The sequence below is a fragment of the Physeter macrocephalus genome, unplaced genomic scaffold (assembly GCF_002837175.3).
Source record: "Physeter macrocephalus isolate SW-GA unplaced genomic scaffold, ASM283717v5 random_9, whole genome shotgun sequence".
Taxonomy (NCBI): Eukaryota; Metazoa; Chordata; class Mammalia; order Artiodactyla; family Physeteridae; genus Physeter; species Physeter macrocephalus.
In genome coordinates this window covers 82,236-100,986 of record NW_021145295.1, presented here as the reverse complement: position 1 = coordinate 100,986, position 18,751 = coordinate 82,236, and the positions used below count along the sequence as shown (strand labels likewise).

The 18,751-nt window shown below is 55.8% G+C and overlaps 1 protein-coding gene across 1 annotated transcript; it reads right to left on the bottom strand.

The window, feature by feature from the left end:
• Nucleotides 1–2,025: 2,025 nt before the first annotated feature.
• Nucleotides 2,026–17,684, bottom strand: PDE4C (phosphodiesterase 4C). Its single transcript, XM_007116912.4, has 15 exons — nt 14,542–17,684; nt 11,336–11,527; nt 10,604–10,640; nt 10,445–10,518; nt 10,161–10,213; nt 9,754–9,866; nt 9,580–9,673; nt 8,881–9,044; nt 8,583–8,681; nt 7,987–8,151; nt 7,801–7,900; nt 7,013–7,167; nt 5,245–5,367; nt 4,806–4,988; nt 2,026–4,279 (listed from the first exon to the last, which is right to left on the bottom strand). The coding sequence occupies exons 1-15, from the start codon at nt 14,934–14,936 to the stop codon at nt 3,890–3,892; spliced, it is 2,337 nt and encodes a 778-aa protein (XP_007116974.3). The 5' UTR covers nt 14,937–17,684; the 3' UTR covers nt 2,026–3,889.
• Between the last annotated feature and the right edge of the window lie 1,067 nt (nt 17,685–18,751).

The following is an 18,751-nucleotide window of genomic DNA, read 5'->3' as shown; positions in this document are numbered from 1 at the left end:
AGCTACTCTTCGTTGCGGTGCGCGGGCTTCTCATTGCGGTGGCTTCTCTTGTTGCGGAGCACAGGCTCTAGGCGCGCGGGCTTCAGTAGTTGTGGCACACGGGCTCAGTAGTTGTGGCTCGTGGGCTCTAGAGCACAGGCTCAGTAGTTGTGGCGCACGGGCTTAGTTGCTCCGCGGCAGGTGGGATCTTCCCGGACCAGGGCTCGAACCTGCGTCCCCTGCATTAGCAGGCCGATTCTTAACCACTGCGCCACCAGGGAAGTCCCAGGATTTTGTATTTTAAAATAAAAATAATGGAAGGATTTATTGTTAAGAATCAGCATAAGGCTCTGGAATTAGGGATGGTTGAATTGGAGGTGGGGACTACAGACTTGAGGGGAGGTGTTCTATGTGGTCCGAGCAACAGAGCTGGGTAGGAGAAGGGCCCCAAACCCTCTCAGATCCCATCCCACTACCTCATCTTTCTCCTCCGGTGAGTCATTCCCTCTTTGAGGTTCCAGGTGCAACCTTGCCTCAGGGCCTTTGCACCTGCTGTGTCCTCTTCCCCAGGTATTTCCCCAGCTCTTTCTGTACCTGGCTCTCTCATCCCCTTCAGATCTCCAATCAACACCCACCTCCCTCCAGAATTTCTTATTTCACCATGTCACCTCCTATCATGTCACCATAGTTCTCCTTCTGACACATCCCCATTAGAAATGATCATGTTGACTTATTTATCCAATAGCCAGCTGTGAACTTTGGAAGGCGGGGATCGGTGTCCCCAGCACCTACACCTTTGGACACAGTAGGTGCCCTATGATGGTATGACATGAATGAATGAACAAATGAATGATTGGAAGGAGCATGACTTTGGCCACTGAGGTTAGGGAAGACCTCTCTGAGGAAGTGACATTTGAGCAGGAATCTGAAGGAGGAGAATGAGCTGGCCACTGGGTGAAGTGGGGGAACAGTGCTCCAGACAGCAGGAACAGCAAGTTCAAAGGCCCTGAGGCTGGAACTCACTAAACAAGCTCAAGGGACAACCCCTCTCCAGCTCTGTGAGGAAGGGGGGCCAGGCAACATTTTCTCCCTCAACAGAGGGCAAACCGAGGCCCTGCGAGTCACCCTAGGAGTTCACAAGGGCTGAAAGCTCCCAGGGGCCCTAAAGATCTTCTCCCACCCTCCTCTTTGGGTCTAGAGTGGGCCACAAAGGCAAGGACTATGTCCCTCAGAAAGGACCCTAAACAGGAGGAAATGGGAGACCTGGAGCATGTGAGTGACTTCTTCCTCATCCCCTCTGTGAGCCTCAGTTTCTATACCTGTGAAGAAAGAGCTCAGGACATGCTTTCCTCAAACAATACCGGTTGTTACAATCCTGTGATCCTCACAAAGAGCACATTTTACCCGCGAAATGACAAAGGCTCGGGGAGGTTAAGAGATTTGTTGACGTTGTCAAAGTCCATCTCTGGGGACCTCTGAAGATCAGTCTGGAGAGGGTGGTAGACACGAAGCAAAGACTCCCAGAGAGCTTCCACCAGTGCTAGTCTGGGGTGGGAGGGGGAGGGTCAGGAAGGACTTCCTAGAGAAGGGGATGCTGAGCTGAGACCCAAAGGGTGAGGATGAGGGAGAGAAGTGTTCCAGGAAGGGGACACAGCATGTGCCAAGGGCCTGAGGTGGGACTGTGCTTGGGGTGTTAAAAAACCAGTGTGGGGGGGGGGGGCTTCCCTGGTGGCGCAGTGGTTGAGGGTCCGCCTGCCGATGCAGGGGACACGGGTTCGTGCCCCGGTCCGGGAGGATCCCACGTGCCGTGGAGCGGCTCGGCCCGTGAGCCATGGTCACTGACCCTGTGCGTCCGGGGCCTGTCCGCCTGCCGATGCAGGGGACACGGGTTCGTGCCCCGGTCCGGGAGGATCCCACGTGCCGTGGAGCGGCTCGGCCCGTGAGCCATGGTCACTGACCCTGTGCGTCCGGAGCCTGTGCTCCGCAACGGGAGAGGCCAGAACAGTGAGAGGCCTGCGTACAGCAAAAAAAAAAAAAAAAAAACAGTGTGGGTAGTGTGCAGTCAGTAAGGGGAAGAGGGAGGAATACCTGTGGCCCAAAATGAAGGGGGACATATGAGTGTTCTTATGAATGGGTAGAGAAAAAAAGAGGGAAATAAGGTGAAATGCTGAAGGCAGATGATCTGTGGGTGAGGTTACAGCAGAATTTTATTTTCGTCTTTACATGTTTCCATTATTTTCGGATTCTCTACAGTGACATGTATTACTTGCAAGGGGGAAAGGATAAAAAATATATATAAATAAAAATCCCATAAATCTCTGCCTTTAAAAATCCCATAAATCTCTGCCTTTTAAAAGTGTGGAAGGAAATGCACCAAGTTCATGATCCAGATGCCCTTTAATTCTCCCTCTGTGGAATTTGATAATTAATTGTGATGACGATGAATCATCAATGGAATTAAATTATTAATGAAATTATTTAGGAATGAAGCCTGCTGTTCTTGAAGCCAGGGCCTGCTGTGATGACTTGTGCCATGTATAAATCATCAGACACGCGGGGAGGGAGGCTAGGGGGTGGGGGGTGGGGTGGGATGGCGGGATACTGAGGCCTCCGGAAGCGGAAATTGAATCTGAGACTTGAGCACAGAGCCGCCTCACCTGCTCTGCGCCAGGCCCGCACCCTCAGGGTGAGCTCAACCAAGTTGGGTGCGGGAGAGACTTCTGGCAAAGCGAGGAAGGGCCCCGAATTCGCCCCGCCTCCTCGCTGCGCCCCCAGCCACCAGGGGGCGCCGCTGGCTAACGTCTACCCCCCAGCTCCAGGGCCTTGAGCCCGCAGCCCACAGGACCTCTCCGCTCCTGTTTCCCCATCCGTGAAATGGGCACGGTACTAATTATGGGTGATAGAGTTTATTTAACCCCAGAGAATGCCCCATATTTCTAAGATATTTCAGGGAGGTCACAAACACCACCCTCCAACCAAAGTTTACCCAAGTACTAAGGATCAGGCCATGGAGGGGAAACTGAGGCCCAGAAGGGGCTGTGACTCACAAGAAAGCATCAGAGGCCTCCTTTTCCCTACGGGGAATCTGAGACAGCCTCAGAATCAGAAGATGGAGAGACCTTTCGTGGGGGAGAAGTCTGTGCTTTTGTTGCTGTTCTAGAGAGGGAGAAAGTATAAGGGAGCCAGCAGGGGGTCCTGGGACCAGGGAGAACTAGGATCCTTAGACCTTAAGACGGAAACCACAGCAACTTAAAGCAACAGCCAGTGCACAAGCAATGAAGGCTAAATCAGTCTTCAGAGACAGTTCCTGACACACAGCCCTCTCTTTCATGGCCCCTATCACCCCCCACCAGAGCTCCAGAGCCAGAATTGGGTCTGGATGAAGCTTTGGTGCTGAGAATTCTCCCATTCAAGTTCTTGTTCTCTTGTAATGAGCTGCCTTGCAGATGAAGGGGAGGTGTCTAGGGGAGGGGGCATCTCCTTGAGGCTGACTCCCACCTCCTTGTGCAGGGCTACCCCAGAGGCACATAACAGGCACAGGCCTGACACACAGTAGGTACCCGGTAAATATCAGATAAAGAATGAAAGAATAAAGTGATGGACGTGGCTGAAGAGTGACCACTGGAGAAGATGGACAAGGGGCCTGGCAGATACTCCCTTTCTACACCAAGGGTTGAAGTCCAGGAGGGAGAACTCAAGGGCCCTGGAAGAGGCTGCCCCCAGCCCAGCTCCTTGGAGAGCTCTCTCAGCTGAGCTCAGGGTCAGAACGGATCCCGCCAGATGCCTCCAATTCAACGCTGAGACCTGTCTGTAGCTAAAAGCCTGATTGTCTCCCTCAGTGGGTGGGGAAGGCAAAGCAGGGGCCACCTGGGACCTCTTCCTGGAAAGTCTACCCACCCATCAGGGGCCACTAGGTGCCCAAAGTCTCAGCCATCACATTGCCCTCATGGTCCACACAGGGCTTGCCCACGGTCCTCTGGCTGTCCAGGTATAGGGGCCCAGGGTCTGGGCTGGCCTCAGGGTACAGGAGCTCAGTGTCAGGTGACTCTGAGGCCTCCCCACCCAATGCTACCTCCTCCTCTCCCTCCTCCTCTTCTGCCTCGTGCAGAGTCAGCTGAAACTGGAATCTGTCGGGACCACCCGGCTTGGAGCTGGTGGGGTCCACAGGGCTGCGGGGGATCTTGCTCTGGTACCACTCGCGGTTGTCCTCCAGAGTGTCCAGCAGGTCCTGTGCATCTGGGTGTACCAGGTCAGCCCACGTCTCCCACAGTGGGTGGGCGATGTAGTCAATGAAACCCACCTGTGGGGTGATACAGAGTTAGGGGATAGAGGTTGCTGGGTGGTGAGTTACCATGGAGCCTAGACCCAGTCCAGCCCCCAGACATTTGCCCAGGTTGTTCCCTCTGCCTGGAATGCCATTTCCCAACTCCTACACATCCTTCGAAACCCTCTTCACATAACCCCTCCTCTTGGAAGACTCCTCTGCCCCTTTTGGGCTCCCCCAACCCCTAAGTTTTTCCCTCTACCTCAGCCCTGACTCCTCAGAGCTGGATGAATGTGTCCCCCAGACTGGGAGCACCTCAAGAATCTCCTATGTCACTCAGAACAGATACTTCCAAACTCCACAAGTGAGTGAAGATCTCTCTTCCGGCAGCCCAGAGGGAATACATCCCAGGCCTGACTCTGCACAGCCCAGTGCAGACCCTTAGGCCACATCCTCTCATTTGCCAGCCAGGGGTCAAGCCAGGACTCGTGGGGTCAGCTCAGCCACTCCTTTCCCTCCCACCTCCCCAGTGCCCACCAGCTCGGCTCAGTCACCCTCAGACCTGGGACTTCTCCACTGAGGCCGTGTGCTTATCGCACATAGGGCTGATGTCCAGGCCTGATTCGCGCTCACGGTCGCCCTGCTGGAAGAACTCAGCCATGATGCGGTCTGTCCACTGGCGGTAGAGCGGCAGCGGCTTGGTGGGGTTGCTGAGGTCGGCACAGTGCACCAGGCTCTGCAAGACCTGGTGAGACCGAGGCTCGGGAGGGCTCAGGCCAGGCCACCCCAGGCCTGGTACCCACCCCAGAGGCTGGCACCATGGACATACCCATCTTACACGTGGGGAAACTGAGGCTGGGCAGGGGAAAGGATGGCTAAGGCACAGCCACGCGACCGTATGTGCCTCCATTTCTTCAAGTTGGGCACGCAGTTGGCACTTCATAAATGCAGCTGAATGAGAGTGTGGAAACCAAGACCTTAGGGCTGGCCCAGCCACACACCTGGATGTGGTCAGAGTAGTTGTCTAGCAGCAAGACTCCAAGGCTTGTCACCTTCTTGGTCTCCACCATGGTCTTGAGGTCAGCCAGGATGTTCATGTGTTTGGACATGTCTGTGGCCAGCACCTGGGGGAAGGTGAAGGAGGATGGCAGGTATGAGGATAGCGCCTGCCCCACCCCCACTCCCCACCTCCCAGATGCCACACCCACTTGGATCCTCAGCCCTCTGAGCCTCAGTGTCCTCATCTGTCAAATGTGGGCATGTATCAAGATTTGCTGTAAACCCAGCTCACAAGAGAAGCTGAGTCAATAGTCCCTTCTCCAAGGTTGCTGGGCTTGTGGGGTGCATCCCACATGTGGGACAGGGCATGAGGGACGGAGATTAGACCTGGGGGTTGACATGAAACATGCCTGAAGCCTAGCAGATGACTTGGCCAGTGCAAAGGGCCTGAGGCTGAATAAGCTGGGGAACATAGAGGAGAGAGTTGTGGCTAGAACAAACGAGTGCAGGAGCAACGTGGGAGCAAGTGAGGGTGGCCAGAGTGGGGAGGGCCTCAGGGAGGAGTGGGGGATTTATCCAGAGGGCCGTGGGAGCCACAGGTGGACTCAGTGCTCCCCAAACCTTCCTGTGGCTGCTGCGTGGCCGGGAGGGCTGTTTTCAGCCACCGGAAGGGAAGTTCAGCTCTGAGCACAGCTGCTTAAAAATCATGTAGCTGGACCCATGCGGACCCAGCCCAGGAATGACCCACGGGCTTCTTTGAGAATCAGACAGAAGTCTCAAAACTTCTCCCCAGGGGACTTCCCTGGTGGTCCAGCAGTTAAGACTCCATGTTCCCAATGCGGGGGGCCCGGGTTCGATCCCTGGTCAGGGAACTAGATCCCTCATGCCGCAACTAAGAGCCCGCATGCCACAACTAAAGATCCTGCATGCCACAACGAAGATTCAGCACGCTGCAATGAAGAACCCTCGTGCGGCAACTAAGACCCGGCACAGCCAAATAAATAAAAATAAATAAATAAATATTTTTAAAAAAACTTCTCCCCAAACCTCCCATCTGGCCCAAATGATACTTCCACTGGGAGTGCTCACTGCCCAGAGCCCCCACTCTGCCTCAGCAAACTTTTAGTTCCTCTTCACTTGGAGCCTGGTTTGCTCTGAGCCCTCCCCACATGCTGTTCCCTCTGCTGGGAACACTCCTCCCCACCCTATGGTCCTCTACACTCTTCAGGCCCTGACTTCAGTGTTCCCTCCTGGGGAAGCCCTCCTCAACCTTGAGCATCTCTCCATCACAGCTCTGTCTACAGGTCCCCCATCATGGCTCTGCTTGTGGGTCCCCCATCATGGCTCCCACCTATGTGTCCATCTCCCCCACAGACTGTGAGTTTCCTAAAGGCCAGAATTCTAATGGTCACTGTCACAGGACAAGCACAATAGATGCTCAATAAATGCTTGTTAAATAAATGAGTTGATGCATAAGACCCCAAAACGTACTGGTGTCTCCCAACTTGAAAAATATCAAGTGCACAGACTTAAGGGTCAGAAAAGTTGCACCTGAAACCCCAGAAAGTTTCCACATCATTTGCACGTGAATCACATCCAAGACCTGATTAGCCTGACCAAGGGCCTAGTCACCCCTACCCAAGGCTTGAACAGTCATTGCCCCATTTTACAGACCAGGAAGCTTGGACTCAGAATGGGGACATGCCCTGGTCCAACTGAACCCCCAGCCATACCAAGATCGCCCCACCCCATCCATCGTTGTTGTCTCACCATGTCGATGACCATCCTGCGCAGACTCAGCCGCTGCTTGGTGGTGAGGTTCTGGAAGATGTCACAGTTCTCTGCCTGCAGCAGTTTGAAGCCCACAGCCAGGTGGTGGTTCTCCAGCATGGAGGTATCATTGTACATAAGTGCAAGCTCTGAGTCTGTAGGGGAGGTGGAGCACCTCAAGACCTGCCCACCCAACCCACTCCACCCAAAGGCCAGTTCTGTAAATTCTCGGTAAACTCCTCCTCATGCATTGAAGCCCCAACTCCAATGCCCCCTCCTCCAGGAAGCCTTCTAGGACCCTGTCTCTCCCCATGGCCCTGCCCTGACTCTGGGGGGCTGGGGGCATCTGTGTTCAGCTCTACCTCCTCGACACTGGTGACTCCTTGGGGACTTGCCATGGCAGGAGACAGTGCTATGTGCTGGTTGAATGAACTACCAAGTCTTTGTCTTATTAGACCCTGGGATCCTCAAGTGAGAGGGCTCCACTCTTATCTCCAGCTCTCCAGGGATGTATATAAGAGGTACCCAATAATTGCTTGTTGACTGAGTTTTTCTGACACCACAAAGGATCCTAAACTTTAAAATCTCAGTGGGCCCAAATCAGCTCTGCCACATTTGTTATTCTCTCATTTATTGAGTGTCTACTGTATATCTGGGTCTGCTCTCAGCACCTAAGGGAGGGAAGATTGTGGCAGTCATTTCACAAACAGGGAGACTCAGAGCAGGAATGGGACCACCTAACATCACTTGATTGACAGGTGGTGGCAGGGCCCAGCCCCCTAACTCACTGGTGTTAATGAGAAACTGATTGGAGACCCCAGGATGATCCACATCATGGATGGCGCTTGCAAAGATGGCAGCCAGGACTTCCAGGTCAGTGAACACGGCCTGAGTGGGCACGGAGCATAAGAGGTGAGGGGCAGGCTCTCTGTGCCCTGCACGCACCAGGGCTGCCTGCAGCTGTAGGGCCCTACCTCAAGCGCAGGTGTGGCCAGCAGCACGTGTGTAGATTGGGTCACGTCAGCGGCGTGTAGGCTGTTGTGGTAGGCCACATCGTTGTGGTAGTGACCTTCCAGTGTCAGTAGGTAGGTGGCAAGTGTGTCTGCTGGGATCCGAAATGTCTTGAGCAGGTCCCGTTCCTGGTGCATCACAGGGCCCCAGTCAGGGCCTCGGCCTCTGGGTGGCAGCACACACTATTCCTATGCCTTCTCTCCTTCTGAATCCCTATCCATCTCTCAAGTGCCCCCTCTTCCAGGATGCCCTCCCTGCTCTCCCTCTGAACTCCCCTGGTCTCTGTCCTTCCCCTCTGGCTCATCTCTGACCCCACAGTTGTTCCCTACAGACTGGGTCTCTTCAGGCCTGGCCCAAGGCTGAGGTTTGAGTCTTGTTGCCAGTCAGCAGTGAAGTTTTAAACCTAACAAATGCCTATCCATCCTTCAATGCCCCTGCTCAAATGACCCCATTCAGGGATGTTAGGGAGGATTTGAAGAATATGTGTCCCCTGAGGTCCTGAGGTAGGAAGGAGTGAAGGAAACACAAGGATATTAGAAGCCAAGGGCAGGGGAGGTACCTGAAAGATGCTGAACATGATAGCTGTGAGGGGCCGGTTCCCACTTAGCTCTGCCACCTTGAACACATCAAGTCCCCACTTCTTGGTGTCTTCCAGCTCCTAAAATGTGAAGGACAGGAGCTTAACTGCAGCCCAACTTCCCCAGACTCTGGAGCCTCAACCCCCATTCCCAGGCCTCAGGTCCTCCATTGAGCCTCACCTGGTCAGTATATAGGTGGGCAAACTGAGGCCCAAAATAGGGTAGCCACACAGAGCCAGGATTCAAACCTGGGTCTCAGCATTCCTATTGTAAACCCACCTTGGCCAGTTGCCCCTCCTGATCAGTCTGGACCCCAAAGCGTGGGACAGTGGCTGCAGAAAGGCTGGTACTGTGGTGGAGTCCACGCAGGCCGCTGATCTGGGACATGGGCCTTGGGGGCTCCGTGGGGGTCACCCTGGGCAACTCCACCTCAGTCTGCTTGTCTGTAGATGGGGCAGAGTAGGGCTCAGAGAAGTCAATTCACCTGCTAGGGTTGGCCTGCTTGGCCTCAAGTACTGGACCTTGCCAAGCCTCAAGATCAACCTATTTCCTTTTTACCTGGACAAAAGTAATCTCAGAGTAAAGTCCTTTCTGGCCTGTAGATACCCTTCTCCTCTGTTCAAGGCTGATCTCAGTGACCTCTTCTGCTGGACATGGTCCCTGGGCACCTGGAGCTTAGTATTTTTCCCAAAATAGTCAAATGTCCTTTCCGTCTCCCAAGCTGGAGACCCAGCTCTGTGGTTCCCTCTATCTCCTCCTTGGCAAACTTCTACTAATGCTTCAAAACCCTAACTTTAATGTCCCTCCTCCTGGAAGATCCTCCTGTCCCTCCCTCTGGTCCAGCCCAGCCTCATGGGGCTGGGGGTGTCCATGTCTGGTTCTATCTTCCTCAGTTGAGGTCTGTAGCAGAAGTCTTTCTTTCCCTTCCCTCTTTCTATCTCTGTAATGTGGCCTAGTCAGTGACCCACCATAGCTCACCCAGGAAGGTTCGGGATATGTACTCAGACACTTGGTTCCCAGAGCGGCTGGCTTCAGACAGGTGAGTCAACTCCCGGTTCAGCATCCACTTGAACTGCAGGGGAAGGTGATGTCAGTGATGATGGGGGCACTGTGGACATAGGCAAGTGATCTCAGTTATCTGGCCCTACTAACCTTGTTGGAGGCCATCTCCCCCACCGAGTGCCGCGCCTGCAGTGTCTCCAGCTGATCCAAACACCAATCCAGCTCATCCAATGTCTCCAAAGCCAGCTTCTGCCCAGTGTCCTCTGGGGGCCAAGCTGGTCAGGGGCCTGTCCCACCCCCACTTGGGAACCCTGTGCCCCTCCTGCTCCCATCTCTGCATCTGGACCCTGGATCCCTTCCCAATGAGAAGGAGGCCACTCAGGACCCCAGGATCTCCGCATCCCCAAGGGTGTTTGGGCGGGGGTGTGGCGGGGTGGGGTGGGGGGGAGGTTTACAATTAGCACAGCCTAAGGATTCATGGGCTGGGGAGGTCCCCATAGAGAGGAAGTTCACAGCTGTCCCACAGTGAAAGGAGGGGATAGGAGCAGGCGCATTACCTGTTGGTGGAGGGGGCTGACTGCCAGATGGGGTGTTCCCGACGCATGCCTGCCTGCAGTACAATCGGCTCAGGAGCGGCCTGCCCCACCCATAGGGCCCCGCCCCCAAGACCTCCTAGCCCCGGCCCCTCCTCCTCTTCCCCCCATCCCCGAATTGCCAGCCGCGCCCTTTCCGCCAGTGCCCCGCCTCTGCTTCGCCCACCTTGTCTTCTGATCCCGCCCCTCTCCGCCAGGCCCTGCCCTTCTCTCCGCAAGGCCCCGCCCCCGCCCCGCCCCCTGCGTACTTGGCTACCCCGCGGCCTTGCAGGTGGGCAAGGGCCGCAACGTTGCTCCGAACCGTCCTCAGACTGGCCAGGACCTGCGAGGGGGGGTGGTCAGCGTTGGGAAGGAGGGGTCGGCTCTACCTGCCCGGCGCACGGGAGAAGGAAGAGGTGGGCACCCACCTGGGCAAAGGGTGTCACAATCACGTCTTCTCCATGTCTGCGGGGAGACCAGACGTGGAAGGGTGGTCAGAAGGAGCCCTCCCACACGTTCCCATCTTCCAGTTTTTTGTAGGGGTTTTTTTGTTGTGTTTTTTTTCCCTTTTTGCGCCACGCGGCATGCGGGATCTTACTTATTGAACCCGTGCCCCCTGCAGTGGAAGCGCGGAGTCTTAAGCACTGGACCGCCAGGGAAGTCCCCCATCTTTCAGCTTTTACCCACACTGTGCCCTCAGCTGAGTGCATCCTCCTGTCCCGACTCCCTCCTTTGGGTGTCTTCCTAGTAGTTCCTGGACTCCCTTACCTGACTCTTCTCTGAAAGCAGCCACAGCCCCTCTGACCAATCACTCACTTTATCCCCATCTCACGAATGGAGAATCTGAGTCCCAGGGGCAACAGGGGTCTTAGTAGAGTCAGGAAATTATGGCTACCAGAAAGCTCAAATCAAAGTGTTCGTTCGATTGCTGTTAATTGGCCTTAATGTCACTGGATTGCCACCCAACCCCAGCCTAAAGTGAAGCACAGAGGATCACTGGATATCATTCTCGGCATGTCCGACTGAACAAGCAAATAGGCAAACTCCTACATAAACTTTAAAGCCCACCTCAAACGGTCATTTGAAGGCGGTGTGCCGAATGGAGGAATAAAGGAAGGAAGGAAGTAGAAAGCGGTATTATCCCCCAGCCTCAGACTCACAGGTCGCTAGCCACAGAGGAGTTCCGGGACATGGTCTTGGACGAGAGTTCGTAGTCACTGTCTGAGCGGTACAGGAAGGACTCCCGCCTCTGGCTGTGCTGGGCAGGGGCTTGGATGACCCGGCCAAGGCCACACCCGGCCTGAGGGTCCAGGGCGCTTCTTCCGCATGAGAGCCCATTTTCCAGGTCCAAGCTGAAGGAAAAGGAGTCATAGTCAGAGCCGAGGGTCCTGGCATATGGATGCTGGGTCATGGCATATATCAGTTTTGTCACATCCTCCCTGGGGCCACGCGGTGGGCTGGGCAGGAGTGGCCTGCAGCTTGTCCATCTGTCCCACGGTCACACCCCCACTCAGGGACACCGCGCCCCTCACACCTCCATCTCCACCTCTGTACCCCAGAGTCTTTTCCACTGCGACTAATCTGGACTCCAGGACATGAGTTTCGGATCTGTCTCCAAGTGGCTGTTGTGACCATGGGTAGGTCTCAGCTTTTCTACGGACATCAACAACTTTGTTTCTAATATGGGTGTGGTAGACTTCATCCCCAGGGTGCTTTTAGGGAGTTACAACCGAGCACCTGAGGAGAGCGACAGGGCTCTCGTATTACTAAGGAGTAAACTGAGGTCCAGGTCGCAGGGTAAGTTCATGGGGATTGGAAACGACTTCCTGGGCTTTCCTCTCTGGAGGGGACCTGGGTCCTGCCTAGACGGGGCACACTCGAAGGCTCCTCACAGCCATGAGAGGCCCCCATCCCCAGCCAGCTTTGGCTATGCACTGGACCTTTCCCCAGCTCCAGGTCCCCACCCTCAGCCCATATGGCCCCGCCCCAATCTCACCAACCACACCTCCAGCTCGCTCTGGCCCTGTCCTTAGCTCCCCAGTTCTTCTGCTTTATTTTTGGCCTGAACGCTCTGCCTGTTCTCTTCCACCTCTGGGCCTTTGCACAGGATGTGTCCTCTCCCCAGAGCACCGTCCTCCTCCTGTTCCAGGCAATGCCCAATCGCCCCTCCCATCTCTCAGCCCCGTCTCTCCCTCCAGCCACACCCTGACGGAATAAGGGGGAATCAATCTACGACTCTCCCCGTTGGAGTCAGAGGTCAGAGAAAGAGTGGCAGGGAGCATGGGGCTAGAACAGAAGTGTGGGAGGGGGAGTTAGCAACCAGGGAGAGGGGCTGCAAGTGGGTCACAGGTTTCTGAGAAGGGAGCGGGCAGGAAAGACGGAAACAGGAAGACCCCAGGGGCCTCCCCTAGACACGCCCCTCCTGGCCGAGGGCCAGTGTCCACCTGGTCCCCCTCCAGGTCACCCCATCCCAGTCCACGGATGGGATCGGCGCCTGCCGGAAGACTCCGAGCAGGTAATTCGGCTCAGACCGTGATGGGGGTGGGGAATTCGGCAGGATTCTGTCCGGTTCAGCTGGATTCGGTCCGGCTCGGTCAAGTACGGCCAGGTTTGACTAAGCTGGGTCTGATCATACAGGATTGGCCCTCTTCCCCTGATTTCTGTCGGGTGAGTTCGGTAGAATTCGGCTACAACCGACCGCATTCGGGTAGGTTCGGATGCGTTCGGGCGTGTTCGGCTGCGTTCAGTCTCGCCAGGTTTTCGAGCAAGTCCGGGTGGCGCTCGGGCCAGGTCGGGCATATTCGGCTTAGTCCGGCCTCACTCGGGTGTTCGGCTATGTCCGACCGCTCTCGGTCTGTTCGGGTTCCGGGGTTCCTGGAGAAGCCCCTCAAGTCCAGCGTTTCTGAGTTCCCGCTTCGTGACGTCACCCGGAGGGGCGGGACTTCTTAGCTCTTACCCGGCCTCCGAGTGTGCCGGGTGACTGGAGGAGAGACACTCTTGGGGGCGGGCTAGTGGCGGTGGATACCCTAAACCTGTGCTCAGAGGGGGAGGCCTGGGAGTGGCTACCACCTACCCCTCCCTCTCATCTCCCCAAAAGTTCTGGGAAAAGCACACCTTTGGATGAATAGGGAAACTGAGGCCGGGAGAGGCCACAGCGTGCTGGGTTCGAATCCAAGTAGCCAGCACGGAGAGTTAAGGGCTGAGCCGGGGTTTTGTCGCTACGGGGGAAGCTGTTTTTCTTTCTGCTCTAAACTTAGCCGAGAGCTGCTGGGTCAGGCCGTGGTTCCATGACGCGGGCAGCGGGGAGGAGCTCGCACCGACTGTGGGAACGGCGCGTCTGTCCATCGGTTAGAGAGGTAAACTGAAGCACAGGGACCTCGGAGAGACCTGCCGTCGCCCAGCCTCACGCCCTTGACGTCCTCGACGCCCCTGTGCTCACTCCGGAGCCCTCGGCGGGGACCCCTCTTCGCAAGCTTCTGGTGCACTGGGGGCGCTCTCCCGGACCCGGGACCCCAGTCTCGGCCTGAAATGGCGCCATCAGGGACCACGGTCACAACTGCCCCCCTCTCCACCAGCTACCACTGACCGTGTGACCCTGGAGAAGGGACCTTTAGTCTCTGAGCCGCAAGATGCCAAATTACCAAGTGAAAAAAACGCACGAGCCAAGCGCAAGGTACGAGACTCAGTCGGCGCCCTCCAGCCCCACCTCCAACCCCAGCCTCTGCCCTGCGGTACCCACGATGTGACAGTCGCTTCCTGAAGGGCCGGAATTCAAACCTAAAGCGGTGAAACGAGTCCTTGGAGAACGCAACCGAGTGGGGCTGCGCAGAGGCGGCGCTCTGCGCGGGTGCGCAACAAGTTCTCTTACACCGCGAACACCCTGCCTCAAAGGTCTCCATCACAATCACTTCTTCCTCCGCGGAGATCGAGGGCTTAGTGTGAGGCCACCAGGCCATCCCATTGCTGGCGCCAGAACGGATGGCGGGGCCAGACCAAGGGGAGGAGTGACCCTCTTCCCTCCACCTCCAGGACTCTCAGCCCGCCTGCCCCGGGTTGGCGAGGGTCAGAAGGAGACGTGAGCCTCAGCCCGTCCTGCTCCAGGCCGCACAGCTGGAGAGGGACAGACGGCTGGTCCCCTGGGCGTGTGTCCAGGCGGTGGGTAGAGGGAAACAGAGATGGAGAGAGACAGTCATCAACTAAAAGAGACAGAGATAGGACAGAGGGAGAGAGATACCGAGAAAGGGCAAAGGGGCAGAGCCTTTATGCCCTGACCCCCAACCTGGCCCCAGGTGTCCTTGACTCTGCCCTTCCCACCTCCAGCCCGGCGGTTCCCATGACCCCTGCGAGGCCCACTGTCTCGCCTCACCACAGCGGATGGGCCACGGTGAAGCGCCGCTGCAGGCGGATGCTCTGGTTCACCAGGAGCTTCCTGAAGAGCCCGGGGGAGCCGCGCGGGGAGCCCCGGGGGGAGCTGGGCACAGGGGCCGGGGCGGTCGCAGGGGGGCCCTGCATCGCCAAGACCGCGTGGAGGCTGGACGGAGTACAGGCTGCGCGGGACCTTTTCTGGACAACCACGGGGGCGGGGCCCGGCGGGGAGAAGGCAGGAGGCGCACCCGCCCCGCCTTCGCCGCAGGACCGCTCAGGGACGCCCTCACCGGGACAAATGGGGAAACCGAGGCACTGAGCTAGATGGGACACTCTCTGCTTCCCCTTTGGGGGAGCCCAGAAACCGCATTTTATACCACTTCCCTCTGCCACCATATCCCCCAGTAGTGCAGCTTGCTCAGCTGATAACTCGGCTGAAAAGAGAGATACAGAAGTCAAAAAAGGAAGTGCTCTCCATTATCAGGGAGTCACCGAGACACAAAGTTTGCCGAGGGGCTGCCCAGATCCCACACAGTGCTTGCAAGACCCCTCTACCCATTTTCCAGGTGGAGAAACCGAGGACTGAGCCACCAAGGGGCTGCTCAGAAACTACAAACCCTTAAATCCTTTGTCAGGTGGGGAACTGAGGCTTGGAGAAAAGTGGTAACAGACGCAAGTCTTCACTGCAAGGCAGCTCCCCCTCTTCCTGTCCCACTCCACAAGTCCCCACATGACCTCCACCTGCTCTGACATTCCCCAGGCCCTGTCTCTGGATCGTTTCCCCTCTCCTGCTGTCTCTACTGGACAAACATCCGCACTCCACTCCTGCCAGGCCTTCCGGTCCTGTGAAGCTTCAGCTGCCACCGCCCACCCCAGGAAGGACCCTTGGAAAGGGAAGCCTTGCCCCTGGTATCAGGGGGGCTGTTCAGGGGTCTGTACTATCTGGCCTACCCTCAGAATGCTGGGGTTGGGTGGTCTTGCCCCATTTTTCAGAAAAGGAAACCAAGTCTCGGAGAATGTCACACTTGGAGACAAGACCCAGAACACCCACCTCTCAGGCAGAAGCAACCAAGGCCCAGCTGAGGCCACGCAGAAGCTATGGGCCTGGCTGTGTCCTGCTGTGGGATAACAAGCCCCCTGCCTGGGCCTTGCCCCAGGGGACTGCACTAGTTTTGGGAGCCCCAGACAAATGCCACCCAGGTTTCTGGCAATCCTGGGGGAATGTGAGATACTATTTCAGGAGATCAGGGCTTCAGTGGTGAGACCCTGACCCTCCCCTGACATCTCAAATCATACTATGGTCCCTGTTGTATAGATGAGAAAATGGAGGCTCACAGAGGAGTCACACTGGGGCTCAGGAGGACAGAGAGTCTCAAGGGTCTGGCTGGGAACCCCCTTCTGTTCCCGTGGCCCTGCAACCGGACACCTGGTGGGAATCAGACTCTCTGTCCCCAAGACAAAAATACCATCTGTAGCTGCTGTGGCTAGACCTAATTATAGCTGGTCCCCAGGGGATAGAGGCCGCCAGGATCAGTCTAGTGGAGAGACTGGGGCTGGGTCCAAGGAACCTTGACACCACCTCAGCCCCATGGGGGAGACTCACAGTGTTCTCATATCCCCAAGGAGAGACTGAGACACAGAGAGATGCAGTCCTCCTGAATTCACAAACATAAAATGGAAGGTTAAGGTTAAACACATGGGTACGAACTGAGCACTCCTTGCTCTCCCGGTGCTGAGCCAGGGGCTGTGCATGTAAAAGTCATTTTATTTTCGGAGCAACTCTATAAAGTGGGGACTATTATTCCCATTTTGTGGATGGGGAAACCGAGGCACAGAGAGGTGTGCTCATTGCCTGAGGTCATTCAAGCCTAGGTGGGCAGCCTCCCCAGCCTCTCCCACTTAATGCTTAAATGGCTCCATCTCCTCTGCAGTCCCAGGTGCTACTCTGACATTAATGCTTTATCAGTAGTTTTAATATTAATGTTTCATTAATAGATTCAACTTTAAATACTTTATAACCAGTTTTAACGGTAATGCATTATCAATAGCTTTTTGGATGGAGAAACTGAGCCACAGAGCCAAGATTCAGCATTCAAAACCTGGCCTGCCTGACCCTGGGAGATGACCCCAAGCTTCACCCAGGAAGAGGCAGAGGCCAAAGGAGGGGTTGACATGACTTTGTCTCACCCTAACTTTCTCCCTGCATGCTATGTGACCTGAGGAGGTGCCCAGCAGTCTCTAGTGCCCTTAACACTTCGGTGTCTCAATTTCCCCTATTTGAGCCTCTTCCCTGGGCAAGCACTTGTCTCCTCTGCCACCAGGTGGCCCCCGTGAGACAGGAGGTGGGTGCTGTTACACCCAGTTTATGGACAAGTATACCGGGGTCTGGAGAGGAGAGATGACTTGCCCAAGTCCGCCTGAAGAATCTAGTTATCTTTTTTTTTTCTAATTAAAAGAAAAAGTTTTGGCCACACTCCAGGGCATGTGGGATCTTAGTTTCCTGACCACGTATCAAACCCGCACCCCCTGCATCGGAAGCGCGGAGTCTTAACCACTGGACAACCAGGAAAGTCTCCCTCTGAAGAATCTAGATAGAGGAGGGTGGAGGCTGAGTCACATGTGCAGATGATCACATGGGTCAGCTCTCACCCTCCTCTGCTCCAGATCCTCCTGTGGCTCCCCATTGCCCTCACTTCTGAATCCACACCTCCCTGGACGCCTGTGTGGCCTCACTCCTGCCTGCCTCCCCAACACACTCCTCTTGGCTCACTCTGCTTCAGCTTCATCATCCCCTCCCCGCTTGCTGTTTTTCAAAGCATCCAGGCTCATTCCTATCCCATGCCCTTGCCTGAAGGCTCTTCCCCTGCTAACTTTTTTTTTTTTGATTGCACTGGGTCCTTAGTTGTGGCTCACGGGCTCCTTAGTTGTGGCATGCGAACTCTGAGTTGTGGCATGCACGTGGGATCTAGTTCCCTGACCAGGGATCCAACCCAGGCCCCCTGCACTGGGAGTGCAGAGTCTTAACCACTGTGCCACCAGGGAAGTCCCCCCTGCTAACTTTTTTGTCTTTCAGGTCACAGTTGAAGCATCACCCCCTGCAGGAAGCCCTTCGTGACCAGCCAAGTAAATAAATATTCTCAGAGCACCCTCCTCTCATTGGTACAGTTTCACATTTACTGTCCTGATTATTTTATCTGTGTCTGCCTCACCTGCCAGCCCCATGAGGGCAGGACCAGGTCTGCCTTGCTCCCAGTTGTGCCCTGAGTGCCCAGCACTCAGTAGGTGCTCAGTAAATGTTTGTGAGATGAATAAGAGCCTCCCCTCCCCCCCTCCAGCCACACTGATCTGTGTTCATGTCCTCATATATCTGATCCTCTTGAGTCTGACGCTTTGCACATTCTGTTCCTTCTGCTTGGCATACCCTTCCCTGCACTCCTCCTGGCTGACTTCTCTTTACCCTTCAGGCTAAGCTTAGATGTCCCTTCTTCCGAGCAGTCCTTCCTCACCCCCTACCTCCAAAAGCTGGGTCAGAAGCCTCCTCTGGGCCCCACGGCACCCTGATCTCTCTCCATCACAGCACAGATCAGTCTGTGTTGTCTCCAGCTGGTATGAGTCTGTCTCTACCTTTAGCCTATGAGCACCTGCTTGCCCTTGGGCTGTGGCCCCAGTACAGGGCCTGGCACATGGTAGCTGCTAAATAAATGCTTGCTGAACAAGATGCTCAGACCCTCCCAGACCCATGTGATCCAACTGGGGTAGTGGGGAGGAGGGCCACAGCTGAGGACTATGCTCTGGCACAGAACGTTCATGACAAAATGTAGAAATTATGAGTTTGTATTTGCATCTCACTGATGACACAAGCTCAGGGAAGCACCACCGCTTGCTTGGCAGTGCACAGAACATTGACCTTGAACCTAGCTTCCCTGAAGGCTGAGCCTCTCCCACCACATCAGCACGTATATGCATGGGCAGGACACACACACACACACTCACAGGAACACAACCCACCACTCCTGCCTTCCAGAGCCACGTGGTTCTCCCCCGAGATGGGCCCAAACCTAGTCTCTGTTCATTCTTTCTTGAAGATGGAAAATCATGAGTCACCGGGAGAGAGGGGAGGAGGAGCTGAGGGCTGGAGGGTAGAGGCAAGGGGCCTGCTGGGTCACCTGGGAAAGCTCCAACCCTTCTGGGCTGTGGGGCCCTTCTGCCCC

Coding starts and splice junctions, on each gene's coding strand:
- PDE4C (XM_007116912.4), bottom strand. CDS start 14,936: ATGGTGGCAGAGGGAAGTGGTATAAAATGCGGTTTCTGGGCTCCCCCA. Junction 9,867..10,160: donor TCAGCCCCCTCCACCAACAG/GTAATGCGCCTG, acceptor CTTGGCCCCCAG/AGGACACTGGGCAGAAGCTG. Junction 7,168..7,800: donor TCAGTTTCTCATTAACACCA/GTGAGTTAGGGG, acceptor CCTCCCCTACAG/ACTCAGAGCTTGCACTTATG.